Source organism: Pan paniscus, chromosome 5, assembly GCF_029289425.2.
Source record: "Pan paniscus chromosome 5, NHGRI_mPanPan1-v2.0_pri, whole genome shotgun sequence".
In the NCBI taxonomy this organism is placed as follows: Eukaryota; Metazoa; Chordata; class Mammalia; order Primates; family Hominidae; genus Pan; species Pan paniscus.
In genome coordinates this window covers 168,516,136-168,534,474 of record NC_073254.2, presented here as the reverse complement: position 1 = coordinate 168,534,474, position 18,339 = coordinate 168,516,136, and the positions used below count along the sequence as shown (strand labels likewise).

The 18,339-nt window shown below is 41.8% G+C and overlaps 1 protein-coding gene across 7 annotated transcripts in view; it reads right to left on the bottom strand.

The window, feature by feature from the left end:
* The window catches only part of SASH1 (SAM and SH3 domain containing 1), a 287,004-nt gene that overhangs the window by 40,117 nt on the left and 228,548 nt on the right, over nt 1–18,339 (bottom strand). For 2 of the 7 annotated variants that reach the window (XM_024929064.5, XM_008963916.5), the window contains exon 1: nt 3,007–5,114. The exons of the other annotated variants lie outside the window; for them this stretch is intronic. In XM_024929064.5, coding sequence (XP_024784832.4) covers nt 3,007–3,018 — 12 coding nt within the window. In that variant the 5' untranslated portion in view covers nt 3,019–5,114. Of the gene's footprint in view, nt 1–3,006; nt 5,115–18,339 lie in introns of those variants that run through there. 7 annotated transcript variants of the gene reach the window in all.

Genomic DNA, 18,339 nt, shown 5'->3' with positions numbered 1-18,339 from the left:
TGGCTGGTGGTGGTGATGTGGGTGTGTATGCATGGGACAGTGGGCAGTAAGAGAAATGGGGTATAGAAAAAACTAATACAAAAATTTTAGTCCACAAAGACACAAATCATTATATGTACTAGAGTGAACTTTCCAAGGAGAAATCAAAATAGTTAAACAAGGACAGTAGATTTAAAGGCAATGCCTTCCTCATAAAATCCTACTTTCCTCTGCCCAGATTCACTGTGGCAAAAAGTAACATATTCCAGGTACTTATTTAATTGTTTTCACATGTTCCATTTATTTTTGAGAAACATACCTTTGAATTATACCTTTGAATTATACTTCTTTGTACCTTTGAATTAATGCTATTTTTATTTTTCTAGAAAAATCAAGATTTGGAGGTGTTTGTCACTGACAAATCACAAACCATGGCAACCAAGTCCTTCTTTTCCATGATCATTTTTTGGACACTAGACAAGATAGATGCGGCACAATTTATATGAAGAAAAATGCAACATAAAATCCAGGTCATCCAAGGTGTGTGTGTGTGTGTGTGTGTGTGTGTGTGTGTGTGTGTGTGTGTAATAGAAAATTAACCTAGAAGTCAGCCTAGAAGTTACTTGAGTTCAACAACCTATCCCAAGAATGTATTGCTGCATCCATGATATTGATGGAGAGGTGTTGACTTCTCACTTCCTACTGAGTCCAGAGGAAAAAAGCGTTGTGAAATATTTGCCTTTAAAAAATTATCTCCAGCTGTTTTAACACAAAAACGCTGTAAAAGGCTTGCATTTCTTCTAAACTGGAGAGTAAATCTTGAATTCCTCATGTCATATTTCTCTTTTTAAGTATATTCCACTTCCCAAATGCTGAAAATAACACAGCATGTCTTTCTTTTTTTTTTTTTTTTGAGATGGAGTCTCGCTCTGTCTCCCAGGCTGGAGTGCAGTGGCGCGATCTCAGCTCACTGCAACCTCTGCGTCCTGAGTTCAAGCGATTCTCCAGCCTCAGCCTCCCGAGTAGCTGGGATTACAGGCACACACCACCATACCCAGCTAATTTTTGTATTTTTGTAGAGATGGCATTTCGCCATGTTGGCCAGGCTGGTCTTGATCTCCTGACTCTCAGGTAATCTGCCCGCCTCAGCCTCTCAAAGTGCTGGGATTACAGGCATGAACCACCATGGCTGGCCAGCATGTCTTTTTATTCAGGAAATACACCACCAGGGATGGGGGCTTGAGAATTTTTATATTTATAAACATAAAAAATATATAATTTTTAAATTCAAATACTATGTATATTTTAAAAGAAATCTTCCTATGTGAAAAGCTTCGTAGAAGATAGAGGAAATCTGCATTGTATATAAAATAAATGATTGATTCTAAGAAATAGGTTCAGCACTGTTATAGAACAGGTTTTAAACTAAAGTTAAAAAATAAAAGTGTATATTCACACACATTCAAACATGAGATAGTGTGGCCTCCCCTCCCTTGTCCCACCCTGGGTCAGAGTTAAACAGATCATCTTCTCAGTGAGAAGGTGAACTCAATCATCTGTATGACAGCTCCTCACCAGAAAACCTTCAAGAGAAAAAGGCAACTTATCCCACCAAAAATTGTGGAAAAGTGGATTTCCAATATTGTAAACAGAAACATTTGATTTCCAGCCTCTCCTCTGCAGATTTTTTTCCAGCAGAAAGCCCATATGGCTCAACTTTTAATTACTTTGGCTAATGCTATATGTAGTAATTCTGTGGTGAATGCTTAAGTGTTTCATTTCTGGTTTCCATAGCAACATTACATCAGATTGCAGACAGCTGGCTCCACAGTTTTAAACCATAACAAATTGACCAAGCCAAGACACAAAACTATAGCTGCTTTAAAGAGATAGCACACCATTTGCCGGCCAGGCCACTGAATGAGGAACCTATGGGGCCCGTCTGGCACCCGGAGGAGGGTGGAGCCTCCTTCCTTCCCAGCTTCTTTTGGAACAAGTGCATCCTTGACACATCTGCAATGTTCTAATAGGAAAGACATGGAGCCAGCGTGGAGAACTTTTTATAACACAGCTACACGCTGGATGATCAGAAAAAAGGAACAAAATGAATAGCATCTGTAAGTACAAACATTTGTGTGCCGGAGCTCACTAAATGCATCCTCTCCCTGCTCCAAGTAAACCTGTCACTGCTGGTCGGTAACAGATACTTCACCGGACCCTGTAACAAACAGTTCTTGGGACTGCAGTGTGCAGAACAAATCCTTTCCAAAAGCCATATGGCACAGTTGTGCAAGCACAATGGCAATATGCTGTAATAAAGGTTAAAACAAATTTGCAAGGAGCAACTAGACCCTTTGGAGGACCGCTTGAGATCACCACGCTGATCACAGGATTACAACTGTGCCCTCTGCAGAAGCATTTTCACTCAGCTTGTTTCCCTAGCTCGAAACACACGACACGCTGTCAAAATTAACACCCAGACTAAGCCCACTCATCTCCCCCAGAGCCACGTAACACCGAGAGGTATTTAAACATTTCTGAAAAGCAATTTGAAACTGGAAATCTACTTGCCTGTGAAATTCACACACTGGTCTCTCTAACCTAGCGCATGATTAGACATACATACTTCAGCTTTCTAGGTCGGCTGTGTCACAGCATTAATCTTAAACTTAAGAGAAGGAAGCCAATCAGATATAAGCTTATGAAAAGCAATGTGCAACACTGTCTGAATTCAAGTCCTCCCCAGGAAAAGCCTCCACAATTCACAGCTGAGCCATATATGCTCATTGTCTCAAATTCTCAAAACAATATTCACTATTCTCTAAAAGTTACGCATTTTCACTGGTGAAAATGCCAGGCAAAAATGCTCAGGGTTACCAGGTAGGGAAGTAAACAGGCGAAGAAGGACAAATCTAGAGGAATTTAAGAAGAAAAGAGAGAGATCATAGGCAGGAGCAGCAAAAACTTTTACTTGAAGCAACAGAAAACACATTCTTTCTTTCCCATTGAACGCATTCAGTGACTTACCGGCTTCGGCATTTAGCAAGCCTAAGGGGCAATTCTGAAGACGTCCGGTACCTCCCACCCCCCTCCCCACTCGGAGAGCGTCTTCACTCTTGTGGCATCAAACTCCGCAATCTCAAAATTAAGATTAGGCACTCCTGGAACATGTCTCTCTGGAGTTACATGATCAGGCAGGCTCCACCGTCACAGCTCAGTATCCGAAGGAGAAAGGGGAAGACACTGGATTCAATTAGCTTCTTTCTGCTTGCTGACTGATTCCCCAGTCGCTTGCTAACTGCATAACTCGCAAGAAAGGCATAAGTCATCAGCTCTAAGCAAATCTCCTATTCACCACAAGGAAAAAAGGGAGTGTTGTGCATGGCCAACAATCCCTGTTTTCACTGAGGAAGGCTCCCTGACCTCCTGCTGGCCTCCAGTTCCTTAATTACTGTCTATGGAATTCCAGAGACAGAAAAAAGAACGCGAGAATCTGAGCAAATCCAGGACAAGGAGGACAAGGACTAACCCTTAAAAGTGACTGAACTTAAAAAAAGATCTCTTTTGCAGACATTCTTCTGAACACCCCCTTAAGGGAGTAGTCTCAATTGAAAATAGACACCTTCCAATGGCTATTTTTGAAATTACTGAATTAAAACTTATGATTGTGGTTTTCTCCTAGAGTTGTCACTTTCTCTCTCTCTCCCCATTCCTTTTTAAAATTTTAACAACCAGAGTAAATGTAGGATATTTCCCCTTCATTGGTGTTTCTAAAGCTCTCTTAACAAATTGTTTTAATGCCCATTTCAGAGCATCCGAGTTCTCCTGCATTCTAGAAACGTGAGTATGAGGACCGTGTCACAAGATGATTATTTAATTTTCTCAAGGATCTCAGGGGAGCCACTAGGCACATGCTGTTACTTAAAAAGAACATCATCTAAACAACACAGGACTAAAAACCCACACAAAGTCTCCATGACGTGGGCTGCAAGTCACGTTTGTCTTTTCAGGGCTAAGTTCATTCACTTGGGTAAGTCATTTATTCTCACAGCACAATGTGAGTTGCTTGTTTCTAGATGTCCCTCCTGTTGGGTGAGTCTTTATGTATAATGCTCTTTATAGGACATCACACGACATAAAATACCTAGCTACACAGGACTCAGGGATGCGTAGGAACCACTGTCCCTCCTTAAAATGGCAGAAATTTAGAGTTGGACAGGATTCAGAGGTTACCTAAACTAAAAACGGCCAGGCACAGTGGCTCACGCCTGTAATTCCAACGGAGGCGGGCAGATCACTTGAGGCCAGGAGTTCGAGACCAGCCTGGGAAACATGGTGAAAACCCTTCTCTACTAAAACTACAAAACTTAGTCAGGCGTGGTGGCATACACCGGTAATCCCAGCTACTCAGGAGGCTGGGATAGGAGGATAAATTGAGTCTGGGAGGCAGAGGCTGCAGTGAGCCAAGATCGCCTGACTGCACTCCAGCTTGGGCGACAGAGCGAGACTCCATCTCAAACAACAACAACAACAACAACAAAAGGGAATTGGAATACGAAGCTCCCAAGTGGAGGGTCATGTTTTACCACGCACACATTGCAGGTTCTGCATCAGAGCTCCATCCCCTTTTCCTCAGCTCTTGTCCTGCTCTTCTTCCCTGGGCGGGCTGGCGTCTCTCACGCCTTGCCAAGAATTAAACTCCCTTCTCCCACTCTGTCTTCTGCTCAGAAGTATCTCCTCCCAACCTTTATTGAATTTCCTCTTGTTTCTCCTGCAAGGGTTCACCACACCTTCCCTACACTGCCCAATTCCCCATTTCACAAACTGATTCTCCCACAAACTCCCCTTCCCCTGCCACCACCTGACGGACCAGGTGCTTTTGCGATGTTGTACTTCCAACACTTGTATTTGTCCAAAGCTTACCATTCCCAGGCAATGTGCTAAACATTTGCATACAGATCCCATTTCACAGCAATGGCAGGGGCAGAATCTGAGACTGTATAGTTTTGCTCCTGTGCCACTACCCTACCTCAACAAGACCTTTCTTCATCCAAGACTGACAACTATGCTGCAAAGTTATGCTCACAGTTCCTTAAAACTGAGTGTAGACATTTTCCACCAAATTCCTTCATTACAGGATAAAAACGAAGAAAATGAGAGTGCCCCAGTGAGACTGGGGTAAAGGGAAGAGGAATAGCCCAAGGTCTCAGGGGTTAGAACAACCTGGGTTTAATTACCAAGTTCTCTAGCAAATCACTTTACTTTTATGGGTCTTAATATTCCTGCACATAAATTTGGTATAGTAGCACTTTTCTTACATTGTGGTTGTATTAAATACTGTGTACCTGAAATCCTTACTGAACTGGAGTTCAATAAGGACTTAATATTTTTACTATTACTATTAATATTATTATTTGAGATGGAGTTTTGCTCTGTTGCCCAGGCTGGAGTACAATGGCTTGGTCTCAGCTCACTGCAACCTCCACCTCCCGGGTTCAAGCAATCCTCCTGCCTCAGTCTCCCAAGTAGCTGGGATTACAGGCACCCGCCAGTATGCCCAGCTAATCTTTGTATTTTTAGTAGAGATGGGGTTTCACCATGTTGGCCAGGCTAGTCTCAAAACTCCTAACCTCAGATGATTTGCCCGCCTTGGCCTCCCAAAGTGCTGGGACTACAGGCGTGAGCCACCAAGCCCAGCCTTATTATTAACTCTGCAGTCTTCTATTCATAACTCACTGGAGTTCAAACAACACCTAATTTTCACAAACTGTTCTTTTAGGTGCTGTGTAAATAGCAAAGACTACTTAAAAACCCAACAACCAGGCCGGGCGTGGTGGCTCACGCCTGTAATCCCAACACTTTGGGAGGCCGAGGTGGGCAGATCACGAGGTCAGGAGATCGAGACCATCCTGGCTAACACAGTGAAACCCCGTCTCTACTAAAAATACAGAAATTAGCTGGGCGCGGTGACTCACACCTGTAATCCCAGCACTTTGGGAGGCCAAGGTGGGCGGATCACGAGGTCAGGAGTTCGAGACCAGCCTGAACAACATGGTGAAACCCCGTCTGTACTAAAAATACAGAAATTAGCCATGCGTGGTGGCACATGCCTGTAATCCCAGCTACCCAGGGGGCTGAAGCAGGAGAACTGCTTGAACCTGGGAGGCAGAGGTTGCAGTGAGCTGAGATCATGCCACTGCACTCCGGCCTGGGTGACAGAGCGACACTCTGTCTCCAAAAAGAAAAAAAGAAAAAAAAAAAAAACAAACCAACAACCAGCCAGGCACAGTGGCTCATGCCTGTAATCCCAGCACTTTGGGAGGCCAAGGCAGGCAGATCACTTGAGGCCAGGAGTTCAAGACCAGCCTGGCCAACATGGTGAAACACGGTCTCTACTAAAAATACAAAAATTAGTCAGGCATAGTGCACATCTGTAATCCCAGCTACTCAGAAGGCTGAGACACAAGAATCGCTTGAACCTGGGAGGCAGTGGCTGCAGTGAGCCGAAATCGTGCCACTGCACTCCAGCCTGGGTGACAGAGCAAGACTCCATCTCAAAAAACAAAACCAGAAAAAACCAACAACCTTTTTACGTGTGAAAGCTTGTCATATGGCCAGCATCTGAGGCTGGTTCTGAACGGGCTGTTCAGATATAGAGAAGACTCTGAGCCAATGCAGGTTCAGATCCCCTCTGTGCCACATGGGAAGAGCCTGTGGCTGTGGGCATGTTTCTTCTCTCATTTCTAAGATAGGCAGTGAGAAGCCTCCTAGGGCTCTCTAGAGGATAAAATGAGACCTTGAATGTGAAGCCTAGAGCTTGGCAGGTAAGGAAGCCCTCGTTCCATGTGAAATACACATGAAGTTCGTGCACTGATTTATCCAGATACTTTGGGGAGGGTGGTGGGAAGGACACATCCCCAGTACTTCCCCCGAGCGGCCTCTCCTCACAGTACAGGACTTGGAGAGTGTCCTAAGAGGATGGGAGAGAGAGCCAACCTCGTCCACCCCTTTTTAACCTCACTGCCACGCCTCTCAGGGAGTCATTCAGGTATTTATCAAGATACTCGATGTTGGGCCCTTTGTGAGGACGTACCATGGCTTGACTTTCAGAAAACAGGAGGCTCCCCGGGCCAGGAGTCTTGTCTGATCTCCTGCTCCTTGCATTCCTAGTGCCCACCCATAGTAGACTCCCCATAAATACTGGTGCGATCACTGTGGAATGAAGAAGTTGAGACTCCCCAGCCCTGTGGCTCTCAGCCCTGGCCATGTGTCAGAGTAAACTGTGGGATATTTGAAAGACTAGACTGAGCCAGGCCACCCTAGGAAGCTCCCTGGTGAGGGACAGATTGGGAGATAGACTTTGTGAGGGAAGGCCACTGCTGGTCCTGTTCTCTGGGTGGCGGGCTTGAACACAGTAGATGTGCAAATTTGCTGAGAAGGGACTTCAGTATTTGACTCCTATGGTGAGGAATTGGTCCTCATTAGCTCCTTGGAACAAGGTCCAAAGGCCTTATAGTGAAATATGTGACTGTGTGCAGTCAGATTCAGTTTCTGGTACATTGTGCTCCACTCTTCAGATACCATGTGGTAGAAAGGGCATCAGAGCACCCGGTCCTCACCCCCTGCTTCCTTGCAGCATCTCAAACACCCCATGCCCATCACTGCCCTGATGGCTCGTCTTCTGCAAACAGCTCTGCTGATTGCATCCACACCCCTAACTCCTATGCATCCTTCAAGTTTCAGTCTGCATATTGCCTCCTCTGGAAAGCCCTCCTGGCTTTGCTCCTCATCTACCTTAGACTAAAGATACTTTATCCAAGGACTTCACACATATATTGGCATTGCTAGATTCCCTAGCCCATCACTAACTGTCATGCAGACAATGTACATGACCATATTCATTTCCACATCTGTATGTTAGTAGCATTTATTGTTTCTGACTACACATGACATATATTATTAAAAATTTGGAGAATGCAAAAATGCACAAAGTAGTACGAGAAATGACGTATCATCCCATACTCAGAAAACTCAGTAATATTTTGGTTTATGCCTTCCCACTTTTTCCCCATACACACACATATGCACATGCACACACAAAATACACCCTGATGTTTCTGTATGTTTCTTTTTTTTTCTTTTTTTTTTTTACAAGAAAGGGTGATCTTTGATCTTTACCTCCTCCAACTCCTCTAGTCACTATCAGTGTCCCCAAATCCTCCCTCAAATGCACATGCACCGTCTCAGTAGAAATAACACATCTGCCTGTAAGTGGGGACCCTCTCTGGGCCACGGCTGCCTCAAAAGATTTTCCTTTAGAGAAACCCCAGGCCCCTGGTGTGCACCGTAGCCACACTGTTTCATAGCCCATTTTTTAAAGCTGTATGTTTTGAATATTTTCGCATGTCAAGAAATATTCAATACAATACAATGTATTAATGACGCAGTAGTATTTAGCCATCAAAGTATACCATAATTTACTGATATCATGGCCCCCGTAATTAGACATTTGCCTGTTTCCAATTTTTCAAATAATCCTTGGATGCACACTTTGTGGTAAAATTTCTAACATGTCTAACACATTCTTTTTTTTAGAAAGATGACTCGACTGTAGAATTGACGGGTAAAAGGGTGTGTCTTTAGGACTTTTGATACATATCAACAACTTGCTCTGAAGAAATGTATCGTTTTAAAATCTCAGGAGCAGTTACCAACACTGAGAATTACAATATTCTTTTCCACTTAGATAAATAAATATCTATGTTTGTGCTAAACAGATATTTCCTGATTGAAATGAATGAATGAATGAATGCACTGATTCAAGGCATTAGGAAAGGCAAGGAATAGCAATAGGAGGAAGCCAGCATTCCCTGGGTTTATAAAGGTTATCATCTAGACGTCTGAGGGTAGGGAGAGCCCCAAGAGAAGTTCAGAAATATGATTAATGTTAAGGTCAACCGTGACAACCGCAAGAGAAAAACACAGAGATATAGGAATTCCGATGTGGGAGGACTCATCTCTGGGTAAGGAAATTGAGGCACACTTCCGTGAGGGGAAGAGGAACCTGCCATGGGTTTAGGGACATTTCCATGTCCCTACGTGAGCCTAGTCCAGTATTTACGTGGTCCTGGGGCCCTACTTCTCCCACCCACCCCATCCCAACCTTAGATGCCCTCCTATCTAGACAAAGAAGAGCTCAGCTGATGTTGTTGCTTTTATAAACAGCATGTGACACCAGTCAACAGGAGCTTCCCGGCCCTCCTCTTCCCCAAGCTTGATTTCATAATCTCTCCAACTGCCTGATCTCCCTCCACGGTCCAAAAAGTGAAGCACTGAAAGTCCCTCCCTACCTCAGGGGCACTGCACTGACTCTGGGGCCATGGCAGAGGCCTTTTGGTCACACCAGGTTAATGTGTTATTCTTCGTATTTAGAAAAAAATTAGTCTCACTGTTCAAATAAGTTAGAGTTACTTAAAAGTATGTTTATGAGTTGCTAGAAGTAACAGTAGAAAATATGAAACACATTGTGGGTACGTTTTTTTTTTCTTTTATCACAAAGGAGTCAGGGGAGGACTCATCTGTTTAGTAAGAAATATTTTGCTCATTAGCTGGTGACATCATTGCCCTCTGAAATTAGGAGATTTTGGTTAGCATATGGAAAAAAAAAGATGAGATTCCATTCTTCTCCCAGAGGTACAGTGGAACACTGAAATAATCTCTCTGGCAGTTTCAAAATTAACTAGTTGTTGCCAGACTTGAAGAAAGAGACGGAGGAGGAGGCGGCGGCAGAGAGAAGAAGATAATTACATGATAGTTTTATTTGGAAAAAGTATGTGAGAATTTGAGGTAATATTACCATTCCTTTGGGGCAAAGGCTTGTCAGCACTTAATTCACTTAAGAAACTGCTTTAAAATTTAACCATAAAACCAAAGGAGCAGCAAATGGATGTTATGTTCCCTAATCAACTGCAATCTATTTCTTAAACTCATGAACTTTCAATCGTTTTTAATCGCCCCCGTGAGGAGAAGGGAGAAAAATACAAAATCTCAGGAGTCCTACAGCCAGATCTAGGGAGACATAAAACAAAAGTGAATCCTCCCACCCCAATTCTGCAGGTTGCCACAGAGCAGAGAATGCCTTTCCTCCTGAATGGGTTGGGGGAGAGAGTGGTAAGTAGAGGCGAGAGGACTGGCTTCTCCTTCAGTCTGTAAATCTTTGGAAGACATTTCTGCCTGGGGCTTTGTCACCCTGACCATAGGTCAGAGAAACGCGTTGTTTCATATTAAATAGGTGAGTTAGGAAACAAAGTGTTGGGAAGGTAATCCACAGCTCTACAGGTCCCTCTGTTCAGAGTGGGGTAGTGTTATCCAGAGCGAATCTATGGGATCAGACACACTGAAGACTAAAGCAAAACACCAAACCCACTCATTCCCAAGGGCATCCAATTCTCACATGCCATGGAAAAAGGATGATTCAGAACAGGACTGCCAAGTAGGGCAATTACATACGCGTTTAAGGCGCTAGTTTCTGGAGCTGATGAAAGTGTTCATCCCAGAAGCCATAAGTCTCCTAAGGGATTGGGTGGTGTTTGCAAAGTCACATTACTTTTATGGCATCTTAGGCTGAATGACTCATGGATCAGGCACGATGACTTCTCCGACAGGGCTGCCAAACAACCTTGTCTAGGCAAATGGCAATGTAGAAATACAGAGAACTGATGGAGCCAAATGGCAATGGAGGGAAGGTGGGACCACCAAGACCATTCCTCCAAGCCAAACTTATGCCACCAGGTCAGTGGTCATCTGTCGAAGCTGGAGGCGGGAGGGTCCAATGTTACCTCCTAGACTGACGATCTACAACCTTAACGTTAATCTCCTTCTGTTTGCAGAATAAATAAGCAAATTTACTTCAAGTTCCAAATTGAAGAAATCTAGACTAAATACCTTCAAAGAGGAATTATTTAGAGCTAGAAAGGTTGTTTGCGGTCATCCAATTGGCAAAACTATCAGGTCATGAACTCTGCTGAACACTGAACCACAGAATATTCTTCTCACAACGACTAACAAAATGAGCAAAAGCCCCCCAAGAAGAAAAAACAAACAAACAAACAAACAATAAAACACTAAAAACTAGCAAAAATATTGCGCCAAGAGCAACCAAAGAGAGAAAGCTACATAATCTAATGTACTAAACTCCATGACTAAGGTAAGAAACGAATTTCTGAGGCCCACTAGAAAAGGCCCACAACTTCTACAAAAGCCAGGCTGGCAGGAATCCACAGAATCCTTTCATGTGACTCCCAATGTGGAAGGAAACTGTGTGACCTCTTTATCTTTTTCTGACCTAAGAGCAGTGGAAATGGCTACAGAAGAGCAATGAGTGAAACGATGGAAAGTCAAGTGAGGCTGTTCTTGATTGAAATACAGTCTCTAAAATTCAAAAAATGAATGAAAGGCAGAATGGCTATGTTCTACCAATTACCCCGGCTATGAACCAGGTGGCATCAATTATGATACGGCACATTCAACACAGTTTCAGGAGAGAAAAGGCAGAGTCCAGCTATCCCAATGAAGACCACATTTCACCATATATCATGGCCAGGTTGTAGCAACAACAAACATAAATGGACCACAAAATGAAGCCCTCAACTGTGTCTTGAAAGGAGAAAAAAAAAATCTATTGTCAGATAGCATGGCAAACAGGTCAAAACATAACCCTCAATATCAGCACAAATGGAGAATGTGATCAGAGCCACCCAAACAGGACCAAGGTGGAAAAAAAAAAAATGCATGACAACTATACAAACAAACTATGGCAAAGAGAGGGGGAAAAAGAAGAAGCACAGATAAAAACAAAAAGCCAATCTTTGCTCTCATCACTTCATCATCTCAACTCAAGGAACAGGAAGAAATTCCTAATAGTTGCTTCTCTCTATAAACTAATTTAATAAGAACATGAATTCAATTAAATGAGACCTCAAAGACAAGATAAAAAACATAAATTATATAAATTTAAAGTTTGCAGAAATAAGGAAACAACCTATTACAGAACCAATTTATAAATAAAAATAAGTAAAGAATAGAATCTATACCCTAGAAGTCAAAATACTGACAGAGAGAAATGCTTCGTATTACTTGACCTAATTTTCTCATATTACCCAAGTTTTCCGATTTACTCAGCTCTTCATCTAGACCTCTGACTTTGCTGCTCCCTCTCCTGACACACATTTCTCCTTCTCCTGGAAAGCTCTTCCTCAGCGTCAACCACCTTCTCTGGGAAGGCTTCCCAGACCCTCCTTGCTGGGGCTTGCTGGACTTTCTGTGTGCACCTATCACAATAGGCAGGAAAATCTCAATGAAGTCCACAACCACGCCATCTATTAATCTAATCCTTTTCTCAAACCCAAGCTCCCTGTGTACAAGGACTGGCACATAGGGGGTACTCAATAAATGCTTGCACATAAATAAATGAAAGAATGCTCAAGATGGCATTCTTTCAACCTACACTTTGGGTCAAATGCTCAGTGTAAGAAGAGATTTGCATCCTTTTATAAACTAATTATGTGATGCTATTAGCTTAATACTAATAATAAATATTAGAGTGAACATTAGAAAGTTAGTAGTGTGGTGTGGTACAAAGAGGGAGATGAATGGCATAGAGAAGAGAATAAAAGGATATTTTGATAGAAATTATACTGTAAAAAAATTTGGTTGTGTTAAAATATTGCTTTCCAAATGATTTGTCTGATGACTGACTATCGTTCTAAGAATTTTGTTGCAGTGAGCCGAGATAGTGCCACTGCACTCCAGCTTAGGCGACAGAGTGAGACTCCATCTCAAAAAAACAAAAAAAAAAACAAAAAAAAAGAATTTTGATACAATGGGTAATTGTGAAAACATTCAAATGGACTCGAAACAAGTGATGGGCAACCTATGATTCTAATAAGCAGGCTTAGGTTGGAGATGGCCCGCAGTCTAAATTCTACTTACGAACAACAATAGTGCCTGGGTATCTCCCCAACCCATCCATTAAATAAGGACCGGCACTAGGGCAAATGATTTAACAAGGAATTGACATGTAATCAATCAATAACATTGAACAAGTAATGGAAATCCTCTTATCCCCAACTTCCCCAGCGTTGTTCCCAAGAGCACAATAAAAAACTGGGATTGCAAACTGAAATGCCAATCTCTAAACCAAATTAGATTACAAATATCTGTACTGAAATATAATCAGCTAGCAGGGGAAATGTGGCATATCCTCCGTGGTATGTATGTATTAGGTTGGACAAAGGAAATCACCACTTTTATAGGTCAAAAGCTGTCTAGTATCTCGAGTTCCACAAGGTTCAACCAAATGAAAGAAACAGACCAAATTGTATCCGTAATCTATCTTAAATTAATTTTTTTAAAATAGGTATCCTCAGATTATATAGTATCTGGGTTATTTTGTCATTTGTTTTTATCAATGTGGCCCTTGATATGTTTTTCTTTTTCTTTTTTTTTTTTCTTTTTTAGAGACAGGTTCTTGCTCTGCCACCCAGGCTGGAGTGCAGTGGCATGAATACAGCTCACTACAGCCTCGTTCAGGCAATCCTCCCGCCTCAGCCCCCCAAGTAGCTGGGACTACAGGTGCACACTACCATGCCCAGCTAAATTTGTTTTTTTGTTTGTTTGTTTGTTTTTTGTAGAGATGAGGTTTCACCATGTTGCCCGGGCTGGTCTAGAACTCCTGAGCTCAGGCAATCCGCCCACCTTGGCCTCCCAAAAAGCTGGGATTACAGGTGTGAGCCACCACGCCCAGCCAGCCTTTGATATGTCGAGGAAGGCCTCCAAGCAGCAAGCACCCTCAACTTCCTGAAACTACAGAAATCAGTAATGATAAAGATGTGCCTGGTTAGTTCCCAAAGTCAAAGAGCCAAATGGGCCTGCCATGAGAGTGCCTTCCGACATAACAGGTATGGAACGCACACCCACACACTCCATGAGACCACGTCATCAGCACTGTAGGGCCCTAGATTATTTCAGTACAATAACTACTTACACTTCACAGACAGTACCCCTAAGTCCAAACATGCTTACTAAAATCATACCAGACCCACCCTTAAACCCACTTACACAATAATACCTTCTGAAATAGAAAATAAATTGATTATGTGTTTGGTAAAAGTGTAACCAAGTATGCACTTTTACATTAAGCTTGTTCTGACAATTCTAGCCTATCTGCTGATACATGAATATAAGCCATTACTACCATGTTAATGGCATGTACAAAAATAGCACTTTTATGGGAACTCAAGTATTTTAAGAATGACAGTTGACGGGAAGGGCAGAAGATCTTCACATCAAATAACAAGAAGATGAAGTGCCTGGCCACAGATACAGAGCTAATAGGTGGGAGATTTGGATCTGAGCCCAAGGTCTGACTCAAGTCTGAGCTTAACCAGTCTCCTCTCTTGCCCACGCAGGGCGAAGGCCTGGTTTCCAGGGCCTAGTAGAGGCAACAGCTTCCTTCTTGTGTAACTTTGTGGAAACATGGTGATCTTAGGGACTCCACAAATACATGCCTGAAAACTTTGGCCCCTGTCCCAGAGAAAAGACTGGGAATGGGAGGGCAGAAGAGAAGAAGTGACAAGAAGCCACCTAAGCAATGGCTCCTGGGCAGCTTATAACCAGACGGAACAAAACGGGCATTTCTCAAAACCTCTCACTATGTATATTTTTCCAATGGACTGATTTTTCCTTTAGTCTCACCCTAAGCTGTAGATTAAAGGAATTATTACTTTTACTCTTTCAATAAGAACTTTAATATATTCTTATTTTACTATCATTTTAGTTTCAGAATCATGGTTTTATTAAAATACACAGTAATACTTCCTCCTATAATCTCCTACCCAGCGAAATAAAATGAAAATTTATAAGAATTATCCATAAAAATCAGAATAATCATATGAAGGCCTCAAACACATTAAAAGACTAAGATCAGTATACATTATTTTATATTTTTAAAAAATTTACTTTTTTTTTTTTTTCTTTTTTTTGAGACAGGGTCTCGCTCTGTCACCTAGGCTGGAGTGCAGTGGTACAATCATAGCTCACTGCAGTTTCGGCCTCTTGGGCTCAAGAAATCCTCCCGACTCAGCCTTCTGAGTAGCTGGGACTACAGGCGTGTGCCACCATGCCCGGCTAACTTTTTTATTTTATGTAGATCCCATGCTGGTCTTGAACTTCTGGCCTCAAGTGATCCTCCTGCCTCAGCCTCCCAAAGTGCTGGCATTACAGGCATGGGCCACCACACCCAGCCAATAAAAGTTAATTTTAACATAGTTACATGTAGAAAGATTTTTGAAAAGGGTTCATCTACACAAGGTAATACTGCATGCATTGTATACAGGATTGCTGATACCTGTCCCAAGGATACAGGGCATAAATGCCTTCTGATAAATTATTGCTATGTTTTGTTTCTTCTTTCTCCTGGTCATATTACAAGTCAAACAAGTAAACTCTTCTTCTGTGTGAGAAATAAAGAACTGAAGAACATGAGCCTAAGACAACTATTAGAGCTTCAATAAGTAGAACCATTTTCTAGCTGTAAACCAAAAAGCATCTTGCCAATTAGAACCCTTTTAAATTTAAACCCACACACTCAGAGTTATGAAAAGATCCCTGAGGAAAAGAGATGCAGTGGAAAAAAAAAGTAAACACCATTAAAAAGCAAAACGCTTATTCAGAAATGAAAGTTATTTTTATACTTGGAATCCATCCTCTCTTAAACTTCCTTATCAAACACGCCTGTAATTCCAGCACTTTGGGAGGCCGAGGCAGGCGGATCACCTGAGGTCAGGAGTTCGACAACAGCCTGGCCAACATGGTGAAACCCTGTCTCTACTAAGAAATACAAAAAAAAAAAAAAAAACATTAGCCAGGCGTGATGGCGTGCGCCTGTAATCCCAGCTACTCCGGAGGCTGAGGCAGGAGAATCGCATGAACCCAGGAGGTGGAGGTTGCAGAGGGCCGAGATCGCGCCACTGCACTCCAGCCTGGGTGACAGAACCAGACTCCTTCTCAAAAAGTAAATGAATAATTACAAGAAGAGAAAGACAGTAGAAATAAAATCCATCATTTTTTTGGGGATACTTTCACCGGACCTACAACGCCAACTCAAGTACTACGGTATGTGTCACTCTTCACATAATTTATGCATCTAATCGATATTCACTGCCATCCAAGCCAGCAAAACTATAAAAATTGTACACATTTTTTTAGATTGCTGGGAATATTTATAGGTGGGAGCAGATTTTGTAAATTCATCATATGCTGCCATTAAAGAAATCTTCTTTGCGGTCAGACTTTTCCACATGATGAAGCTAATGATATAGGTTTATATGTTAACACCTTTGAAATGTAAAAATAAAACATCTGGTAAATTTTAACCTAAAGGTAGTGTCTAAAAGTTACTCCGGTAAAAAAAAAAAAAAAAAAAAAAAAAAAAAAAAAAAAAAATTCAAAATAAACACAGCAAGAATAGTCAACCTTTAAAATTTTGAGTTGAGCTCAGAATAGCAGATTCTATAAAAGAGGACAGTGGTTATACAAGTAGAAGGATGCTGCCACTCTGCTCCAAAAAGCAGTGAAATCACAACTGCTCAGGCCACCTTATGAGTGTCTGCACTGTTCTTCCGCCATATTCTATAAAAAGGGATTACACTGTTAACCTTTTCTTGTGTCATAATGGAAATTAAGCCATTTGCCACAAGAACCACTTAAAAGGAACTTCTGCCGGTGCCCTGGCTTTCGGCACATACCAGAATGTTATTAGTAAATTATCTTTCAGAATGTTCTATTTCGACTAGGGCTGTGACTACCTTTCCTTCCAAAACTTCGAAACTGAATCCTCTGGCTTGAAGACAATGTCTGTTATTGAGGCTGGTGAAAGGACATTGGAAACTCTAAGTAAAACCTGGCCACTGGAGAGGCACATGTTTATGGTTTACAATTTTAGAAAGTCCCAAAAAGATTTAAAAGGTGCCAACTAAAAGATCTTATAATCTGGGGATATTTTAGTTGAGACCTTGGAAGTCCTCAATCAAGGAAACATTGAAAATAGCTCCACGGCGTTCTGTGTCTGTGGCCCAAAGTTTTGGACACAGTTCAACCACATGGCTCTCTCTACCTCAAACCAAATTAGTGACAAAAATGTACATATGGTTGAATGGAAGGCTATGAAGAGTGCACACATGGAGGTAAGGTGGTGTTATAAGGCCACAAGCCCACAGTTATAACATTCTTTTTTTTGTTTTTGTTTTTGTTTTTTGTTTTTTTGAGACGGAGTCTTGTTCTGTCGCCAGGCTGGAGAGCAGTGGCGTGATCTCGGCTCACTGCAACCTCTACCTCCCGGGTTCAAGCGACTCTCCTGCCTCAGCCTCCTGTATAACATTCTTTGCACAAATATTTCCCAACTCTAAAACTCCCCAAAAGCAAAAGTGATCAGTTATGAAACGATGACTTGCCTTACTCACTCAAAACAACATTTCCCTAGAGGTCCTCCATCCTGGTAAGGAACTCCAGCTACAGAAACACAATTCCAGCTTTTCCTGGAACACATTTTGCTATGAAGTGAAAAATCTACTGAACGGTAAAGATGACTCTAGCCCATCTTGTGCTTTGTTGTCATGGTTGTTGCTTTCATTTTTCTTCATACATTATATATATTCTTAAAACATTTTAAATAAGATTGCCATCAAATGACCTTTCATTTGGAAAGATCTTTCACAGCAAACATTTTTATTAATATTCAAGTACCAGGTATAGATCACTAACTCTTACCCACCAGCTTTCTAAAAACAGAAAAACCATGATTTACAACTTACATTAGCAAAAAACTAGAAAACCCGGTAAAACAGAGATCATAATTTCTTTAAATGTCTTCTTAACTAGAAAATAAACTGAATCTTAGGGCACAAAGCTTGAGAACTCTTACAATCATCCCTCCCTGCAGGAGGCAGAGGAAAAAATAAACTTACCAAACTAAATTAAAATGAAAAATAATAAATAAATGTGCAGACATTTAATAAGAAATTGAGCTAAGCTCTCAACCAAAAATCTCTTTTAAAACTTTTAGCACTCCCAACAGAAGTTTATTATTAATGGAAAACAGCACAAAACAGATTCTTCTCTGGCAAAGGGAAAGCTATTTTTCACTTCCCCTGGTAACTATCTTTAGTACTTTACACTCTTGGAAACTAGGAATGTGCATATGGATTTATTATGAGGCAACAAGCGATTATCTAATTTCAGCGATGGGGGTGGGGAAGCCTATGAAATCAATGCAAATGAAATCCTAAGGCATGACAGGCATCA